This window comes from Acanthochromis polyacanthus, chromosome 23 (assembly GCF_021347895.1).
Source record: "Acanthochromis polyacanthus isolate Apoly-LR-REF ecotype Palm Island chromosome 23, KAUST_Apoly_ChrSc, whole genome shotgun sequence".
NCBI lineage: Eukaryota > Metazoa > Chordata > Actinopteri > Pomacentridae > Acanthochromis > Acanthochromis polyacanthus.
The window spans coordinates 7,263,102-7,272,821 of NC_067135.1; the positions used below are offsets into that span (position 1 = coordinate 7,263,102).

Consider the following 9,720-nt stretch of genomic DNA (forward strand, 5'->3'; position numbering starts at 1 on the left):
AACGCAGTCCCTGAAAACAGGATTTTCCAGCACCTTGTTGACAAGTGTTGTAAAAGTGGAGCCAAACAGGCCAACTGCAGCACATAACTCATCTCTCAGATGGATTTCTTGGTGCCAATTCAGGGTTTTGCAAGAGAAGAAGATGGGATTTTAATGATGATGATGTTTTATGTAGTAAGATGTGTGCAGCAGCGTTCACTGTGGGAGTTGTGTGATGATTACATCTGCATGTTTTAATGGCGGTGTAAGCATTTCTGGGTCATTTATTTATGATAATTTCAACACTTCCCACATGTTTTGCAGCTTTCTCTGTTGGAAAAGTTTTGTAATTAATCATATTACGAGAAAACACAGACTTTTTGCAACACTTTATGCAAAATTCACATGATATTTTTCATTTTATACTTTCAGATGAGCAGACAGAAAGTTTCAGGATGTAGCGGTGTGTGGTGAGTTTTTTTCCTACCCTGCATGTACTTATCCAAGTGCTCCATGTCTCCGGTACACAACAGCAAACTGTTCAACACACGACGTCTGGAGCTGGCTCGACTCCTCCTGGCCTCCTCCACCTCTGCTTTGGTTTCCATCCACATCCCTGCAGCTGTTGTTGAAACAATGCCTGAAAATCTCAAAGTTCTTCTTTAATTTGCGGCTCCTTTTTGTTCTGTTCACTCCTACGTTTGTCCTTCTGTTGCTTCTTTCCCCCCTTCCTTCTGGTTCATCCCTTCTCTGTCCTCTCCGGTGAGGTTAAAGGGGGTAACTTATAAACTGCCTTGTGATGTATTCACTCAGCTTCTGACCGGCTGTGCCAGAATAGAACAAAGTCCGACACCATGGGCCCTGGTCAAGTAGAGGAAGATTGGTCCATCCGTCTCTCCTGCTGTTTTCACATTTCACAATCACCATGTTCCTCTGTCCTCTCCTTCCCCCGTCCTCCGTCAGCCCCACTATGGCATCTCTTCACTTATTGTTTGTCCATTTAAGCTACTCATCCACTTTTTATTGCACCCTGCGCATGAATGTTTGTCTTTCCTTCAATTGTGAAGCCATTAGTGGGCATTGTGTTATCTCCAGTTTTTCCAAAACGTGCAATATATAATCCGGATATGCTTGCTGCTCTGCTTTATCTGAGAAAACTATTGTTGGAGAGGAAACCCTATTGACACCAGATTCTAACTTCTGACAACCACTTACTTTACTTTTGACTTTCTGTTGACTTCAGATTCCCATGCTGCGACTGCCATCAAAGGTCTTGTTTCCCTCTATTTTGTTTCCACTTTTAGAACAGTTCATAGCACTCAGAGAGCAGAAAAGTGTGTGTAGATGTTTATGTGCACACATACCTGTGAATCCATCTCTTGTGGTCGACCTTTTTCAGTTTTCTAGTGGCACACAAGGCACACATTGGCCTGAATGACAGAAAAATGCGCGGATTTCCTTTCCACTTAAGAAGTATGTGCATAAGAAGTAATGTATTTGTCTGTGTACAAGTGTGGCCGTCGATGCACTTCCATTAGCACAAGTGGAGGTAATAACAGCATGTCAGATAGCATCAAAAGAGCATCTTTCCACTCCACCTGAGGCACAGAAGCAGCGATTCAAGAGCCTTGTTTTTGCAGGTGTTGTGCCATTCAAGAGCCCCTGACAGCTCATCCCTCTCCCCAGCTTCCTCTGTCTCCCTCGCTCTATCCATCTTTTATTTGCTTCGATAAATACATCCGCCTCCCTCTGCCTCTCTCTGCTGCATGGCCCGTTTCATCAATCACAGTTCGGGAAAGGAGCTACGGGTGGATACACACCACAGTGGTCTGTAACAAGAAACAGGGATGCAGGGGAGTGTCGGCTTTGACCTGAAAATGTGTTGGTTTTCTGAAAAAGATAAACACGCACACATGCAGCTGCACAACTGTTTGCATCCCTTCCACTTCAAGCTAACGCAGGCTAAAGGTCGCTTTCTGCATAAACACAACACAAGCCGAGGGTGGAGGCATACAGTGAAGCACACCAATGTCTTACTGAGGTGTTGTACAGTAACTGCATACTAACCCAGTGACCTGATTCCACATGAAGACTTTGCTCAGATGAAAAATCTAACTTTTTGTTATTTGTCATCTTGTAAGTCAACACAAGGAACTACGCAGCACTCTGATGTGTAAAATTGTATGTGTGTGATGCTGCAGATGGACAGAAAGTCAACGTACGTGCCATAAATCTTGCAATAAACTACAGCCATGAATAAAACTATCATGGCAGTCTTAAGGTTCCAATGACTTCTACAACTGGAACCTTTGAAATGCAAGTCAGTAATCCGGCATTTTGAAGTTTCTGTTAAGTCCAGATCTGTCTTTCTGTGCAAATCTCCCTCCTTGTCCTGGATTTGTGGCCGCAAAAAAAACGAAAATTTGACAATGAGATAATGAGAGTTAGCATTTTGGTTCTTTTATAGATTTATTAGAAGTCTTCTGGAAATATGACAAAATCTGCTGGGTCAAAAATATACATACAGCAATGTTATTTTTGGGTTAAATGTCCTTTGACCATTTTCACCTCATCTAGGTGCTTTCAGTAGCCGTCCACAAGCTTCTGGTTATATCTGTGACCACTCATTTGACAGAACGTGCAGTTCAACTAACCACTTCCAGAGGAAGAGCTTTCTTCTTGCATGGCATGGTGATTTAAACACTGTAGACACTGACAGCAGTAGGTTCTAATAGCAGAGCTAATATTTGGTTGACTCTTGACCATTAAAGCTGATAATTCAAAATGTTTCATGTATATTTTTTCAACCCAGCAGGTTTCGTCATATTTCCAGAAGACCTATGATAAATCTTTGAAAGAACTAAACGCAGATTGTTTTTGTGACAACATGTATAGGTTTCAATGAGCCTTTTGTAGAAAATTAGGAATAATAGGAGTTATTGGAACCTCAAGACTACCAAGATATACACTGTCTTACATGTATCTGAAAACTTTTGTTCATTCATAGCTACAAGCCCCTAATTCCTCTTTAACTCCTGTGTGCATCTAAACAAATAATAATTACTCCAAGCAAGTGATGAAGATGATTTACAAAAGAACAACTTGAGGCAAAAGAGGAGCAGCTCAATAAAACAATGGGCTAAAACCATTAAGCTTTGTAAACTGTAAGCTATTGGATTGATAAGCAAGGCACTCTGAATATCATCCAGAGAATAACCAACCAGTATTCATCTCTACATGCCGCATGATGATCACAACTGAGTGTTAAGTGCTCTCAAACTCACCTCTCAAACATTTAAGGGTAGTTTCCACAACATCGGCACACTATGCCATGTCTTAAGAAGCTCAAGGTCACACAAAGTTATCCACCTTTATCAGAGTTAAACTCACATCATTAGCTACAACAATGCATTTCTACAGTTCACTTTCTCTTTAGAACAACACTAATATAATTAGTGACTGCATATGACAATGTTCCAACACGGAAATCTGCCCAACAGCATCAGAATCCACCAAGAACAGAGCAGCACAGAAGTACCAGCAATTTCACTGAGCATCAGAAGGACTTAATATTATTTGCAAGTATTATGTTATTAACCTCAGGCAGGTTTTGCACTTAAAAAAGAAACCGGATAACAATCAAAACTAATGTGAGTGTTTGGATCAGTTTTCAGAAACTCCCCAAAGCCACTAAAATATCTAATTACTGAAGTGGCTGAAAGAATCCAATCTCCAGAGTAAATGAGGCATGAGGCCCCTGATAACATCACAAATGAGGTGCTAAAACTGCAGCCCATCTGGACTTCACAATGCAATTCTCACACTGTTTATCATGGCACTTAGACCTCAAAGTTTCCCCAGAAGTCAGTGAGGGAAGAGCTAATCACCTTATAGCATTCCAACATTTGCTAGCTGTGTAAAGACTCAATTACTGAATCTGAACAGAAGACAGTCGATGGGCACAAATGACAGACAGATAAAAGGAAGGACATAGAAGGACTGTGTTATCCACAAGAGAGATTAGACGAGAGAAGAGGGAAATGGGCAATTATTTCTTTCTGTTTCCATGGTGATTGGCATTTTTCTCATTGTTCTTTTCCTGCAATTGTGTGCATCTATATCTGTGTAAGTAAAACACACCCACACACGCATATTTTATTCCATTGTGCAACTTTAGCTTAATGTGATACTTAATAATTTGATCAGCTTCCCACAGGATTTCTGAGACAAGATTAGCCACTGAAAAACAACAACTGCATTGAATTTAAAACCCTGAAATAGCACATTTTGGACTCGATCTGTCATTAGAGCCAGAAGACACTCCCTATCTGTAGCACTGCTGTACTACTGAAAGGCAAACTTCAACAGAAATGCAAAAAACTTTATTTATAAATTCACATATTGACCAGAAATACCTTGAGGGAAGCATTGAGCAGAGCGTGGCCTTAAGTATTGAGATGGTAATAGATTTTACATTTGGCTCCGCACACTTGCCACCAATATATTTGGACTCTAAAGCTATTTTCGTACACAGTCCCTCTTTTTAGGGGTATAAAGCAGCAAATTTACAAATGCGGATAGGACAGCCAAAGTACAAACAGTGAATATATTCTGATGAAGTTTTCAAATCATTTACTGAAGTAAAAGTACCAATACAGCAAAGTAAAAACAATCCAATACAATCAGGCCCAGCAAGAAAAACCCCATTTAAGTAAAAGTACATAATTATGGTCGTCCTTTGTGATTCATTATCATATATGACATCATGAGATTATTAATAGTGAAGCATCTATGAGTCAGCAGCATGTTGTAGCTGCTGCAGGCGGAGCTAGTTTCTATAGTTTTATTATAAATAGGGAGGGCAGATAAATCTGAAGGGAGAGGAAAGAAGAAAAACAAAGTTCTGTTCTCAGCTTTTGCATGTCTTAATCTAATCTTTAATTTTAAATGTTTACTGAAATGAAACCATGTGGGAACTATAGTGACACAGCTCAGATGAGACCTCAACTGCACACCGCTTTTGGAAAACAGAAGTCAAAAAGCCTGTAAACCACCGATCTAATTTTCAACTCTGCTGCACATTAAAAGCTTTTTAAAATATCTATTGTGGAAAATCGTCATACTAAAACTGTAACTGTCATATTTCACTGTGGCTCAACATTAATACATTCAAACCTGCTCACTGTGACAGTAAAGAAATGTATTGATATTGTTGATTTTAGGGTTAAAAGTGTAACAATTTGCAGAGTTTATCTTTCATGGCAAACTAAAGTGAATCAAGCAATGCAGATTTAGGGCGCTCTCTCTCTCTCTCTCAGTAAATGTGAAACATTACCAATTCATGAACTCAGCACTTTGCATAAACATCATGACTTGACATCAATATCTCATGCTGACATAATTACTTATTTAAATATGTCTTACAATGCTTTCTCTTACTCAACAGATCCCTAAACGTAAAGCATAACCGTAGTTTTCATGAACCAATTCCTGCCTTTAATCTTAACTCCAAAATCAAGTTGTCACCGCCAAAAAACAAGCACAATGAGACCTCACAATGCACGCACACATTGTTTTTTTTATTATCTATCAGCCAAGCAAATCAATTTTGCCCTTAAACATCATCGGAGCACACGCAGACACCAGTATCTTAATTAATATCGACTTCTCAAGCATGAGTATCACCGCAAAACGACTCTTCTTCTTCACAGTCTATTAGGAAAAGCACTGGAGAGTAAAGAACAGAGAGGGGAGGAGGAGGTGAATGACTGATGGATGTATCATTCATAATGCTCCAGTGGAGAGCCCTCGGGGTGATGAGTGGAGCGCCGTTCGCCTTCATGGCCGGCTCGGCAACCCCAGCAAATCACTCGCTCGGTTCACTCTTTGTTGCCTCCTGTTACTTTCATCTTCCCACACACGTCCTTCTGTCTTTTTCTGTCTGCAGGTATGATTGCAGAGTCAGAGTATACTTTTACAGTACAGTGATTCTGGTAAAAATGCAATTAAATCATGAAGAATTTGCAGGTTTGTGTCCATACGGATGCAAAACTCTGTAACAATGTGACTTATCATTTTAAGTTTTTTTCAGTTTTCAGTTCAAGTTTATGTAAAAATGAATGGCCTTCACAAAATACCAGCCATGCAGAAAGCCTTTCTGGCAGACAGAAGTCCCTAAAGGCAAATAAGATGTTACAATGTTTTATCCTGATCGTTTTAGTGACTTAAGGAAGCCCAGCTGGCAGAGCAACAGATTTTAAGGGCTTTAGGAGAAAAAGCACACCTCATTATCAGTCAGTGTAGCATTCAGTCATATGTGGCTGGAGTGTTTGAGACAACTTAGACAAAAACTGGTTGATTAAAACACCCAAACACAAGCTGAGCGACAACACAGTACAAATCAGTCAACTCCTTTAAAGGCAGCACTTCGTATTCTGAGCAGACAAGACAGACGGTTTTTAGAGAGGAGTTAAAACTGGGAAAAGATTCTTCCAGGCACCACTTACCAGCTACATAGGATGCAGCCCTGATGTCCCTCCACAGGCAGTTTCACCACCTTCACAGTTTGTGAAGTTTATTATGAACTGTAATGTGTTGACGCACCACTGCGAGCTCTACTCTCGGGTGGGATGGCCAGCTTTAGCCACCAGAAGGATCCATCATTGGTATACTTCATATAAAAGCAACACTTGGACGACTGCCTACCTGCATTTACTCGTTAACTGCACCGAAAAGTTCTCATCTTCACTCGCTCTGTTCACAAGATCATTTGTTGCTTTTTGTTCCATATGTTCGTACTGAACTGGGCAACAAGGCCTTTAACTGATCTAATTTCATAGGCTGCTTTTAAATCCAAACCGCGAGTTCTTGAGGCCGTTTCCACAACTTGCACTAGTTTTTCATACCTTGATTGTAAATGTAATTTTTCTTGTTTGTTTTTGTTCGTATTTTAATTATGTTTGAGCTGCGTAATTTTATAATTGTGTTTTGCATTTGCTGCCCATCTTGGCCAGGACTCCCTTGAAAACGAGGTTCTTAATCTCAACAGGATTTCTCTTAGTTAAATATAGGTTAAATAAAATTTTTAAAAAAATGCAAACTCAAGACCTACTGTTATAGTCAGGCTTTTCACGGATTTGATGTATTTTACATATTGAATAGTCTTCTTAGAACTAATTTTATTCATGATTTCTGTATTTATTCCCTTATTCACATATTTTAGTCTATTATTTAGTATTTTCTTTTACAGATTTTATGAATTTTGACTTCTATTTGCCCTTGGTACATATCTACAGATTAATAGTGGATATTTATTTATTTTATTTGATCTCATCTGGTGTTTTCTCATTGCACGAGTTGTTTTTTAGAACAGCATTTCCTCAGTGTCCTTCATTTCTAACATGATGTTATTTTTATTCCTTCCGTTATCCATCTGTAAAGCACTTTGTGTTATATTTTATTTGTACGAAAAGTTCTATATAAATAAGTCGGATTCATTGATTGAACAAGTTTTAAAACATGAGCGTGTCTCGTGTTTGATGTGAGCTGGAGGTGATAATAAACACCTGACAGACCTGAGAACGCCTCTTTGATTAGAGGTGAAACATCTTCAAGAACCAGAAACAAATCGAGCTGCTTTATCATGATCCGGATGAATCTGCACATGAACATAATCTATACTGTGACATAAACAGTGCTTTATATTTGGTAGGATGTCTGCATCACTCACCGTGTTCCAGTGAGGTGCTATGAGCAGAGCAACATTAATCAGTGGAGACAATGAATGGAGACTTACACTGATAAAATATTCACATTCAAAGCTGCAAACCTTGCAAACTAAGAGCTCTGGTTGCCGTGCAGCTACTTTAAATCTCCCTCAGGTGATTTTTCTTTCTTCCTTTTCCTGCCACTTTCATACACGGACTGCGTACGAAATTTATTTTAAAATTAATGCTGTGTTGCTGCTTTTGCTTCAGCTGTGTGTTAACGTGCATCCTCTGTGTGCACATCTTGCAGTAAAAGCCCACAAAGCCAGTGCTGGTAGATAGTTTCTGAACTGGCAGCCACAGTAAATATAATCCAGTTTGGAGACTCTCAGAAGGGATTTTGAACACAGGCCTCCCTCCATCAGAGCTCTGCGCCGTTTGAAACGGGGACATTCAAATCGAATCCAATCAAATTAATAGAGAGGAAGGAGAGGAAAGAGAACAAACAACACGGAGGCGGCGAGTGACTGCCGAGTGTTTGTGACTCACCACCTGAGAATATGAGCTCCTCGGCAGGACGCGATCCACCAGCTGTGCGTTGTGCACATGACTGCAGGGATTAGATGGTGTCTGGAACCAGAATGAATCTGTTTAATCACAGTGACATGAGGAGTGATGAAATAAAGAGCAGTTTGGAGCCAAGATTGTGCAAAATAAAAGCTCTTTAAGACTTTTGATTTGCACTTTCCCACAATGAATCACAAGTATTTCCATATATTCCATGAAAAAATTTGTTTCATTTGTTTCTCTTTTCATGTGGGCTCGTATATCACTTCTTTTCAGCCTGTTCGGAAACAGTAAATTGAATTAAACAACCTAAAAACATTTAATTATTTATGAGTTATGAGAATCCAGAGATATTCTTTAAAGTGCTGATTTGGCTGCAGCTTTTTAGTCATCGTTTAAAAGTAAAGTGTGTGAGTTTTTTCATGTAAAGGAACATCTGAACTCTTCTTAAAACCACGATTCTGATTAAGTCTATCAGCGGCAGATAAATCTCTGGTTTTAAATCCAGTGCCTGAGGCAACTTTCCTGTACTGGCCCAAAAAAGTTGTGTGTTTTAAGTGAAAAAGTACTGAATAACAACAGAGATGGAGAAACTAGGGGTATGGAGGGGTCAACGGTGGAAAAAGCTCAGAAGTGTCCAAAGAAACCTTCTGCTCTGTTCCAGCTAAAGAAGACACTCAGCGTTCAGTATAAAACAAAACAACAAGAGATCAACAGTGAGGCAAACATTAACAGTTTTTGCTTGATTATTAACGCTGCTTATGAATATGGAGAGCTGCAGCCTCAGTAGGTGAAAAATGAAGCTCTGACAAAAATGCAGTTCCTTAAATGACCACTAGATGCTGATTCCAAAAGACGGTAAACCCCCCATGTTAAAATATCGAACTTTAGAGCAGAAATAAATAATTACAGTGTGTAAGAAAAAACTTTTTATTGTTAATTTTGTCCGTTCATGATGGTGGCTGAATATTTTGGATAATTCGTACACTTAAATTGGAAAAAGGCTTAAAGTTATGCATCTCTTTCCTCATTTTTTTAGATTAGCCAGGAGTTGGCAGTTACAAAGACGGCAACTGGAGCCTCCAAACTGAGCTGCAAAGGTTAATTTAGTTGTAATCTCAAACCCCGAACTACTTCAAGTTGCTATTACTCATATGAAGCATTTTACCCAAGCAACATCATTTCATCTAACTTTAGTCTTTATTTTTAATAAACTGAAATGTTTTAATGGATTGTTAGGAAGCACTATTCCTTCATTCATGAAACTCCTTTTATGTACAGAAGAGGACACTGTTCATACTTTTTTCCCCACAATTCCAGCTGCTACAGTGAGAATTGTACTTCTCCCTGAAGTTAAATTTATCTGTTTGATTGAAACAAACAACATATCTATGCGCTCATCAAAAGCAGCGTGTATGAGGTAGATAAGTAGGAGGAATCTCAAATTTGACTGGACAATATTAGTGTG

At 39.2% G+C, this 9,720-nt stretch overlaps 1 protein-coding gene across 3 annotated transcripts in view; it reads right to left on the bottom strand.

Annotated features, from left to right (window-relative positions):
* The window catches only part of si:dkey-183c6.7 (urea transporter 2), a 37,119-nt gene extending 28,944 nt beyond the window's left edge, over positions 1 to 8,175 (bottom strand). Inside the window, exon 1 of one of the 3 annotated variants that reach the window (XR_007939650.1) lies at positions 467 to 8,175. Coding sequence is in view for 1 of the 3 variants with exons in the window: in XM_051943631.1 (XP_051799591.1) it covers positions 467 to 593 (127 nt within the window). In the remaining 2 variants the exon portion in view is untranslated. The remainder of the gene's footprint in view (positions 1 to 466) is intronic. The other 2 variants (XR_007939649.1, XM_051943631.1) reach the window with 2 other exon arrangements.
* Between the last annotated feature and the right edge of the window lie 1,545 nt (positions 8,176 to 9,720).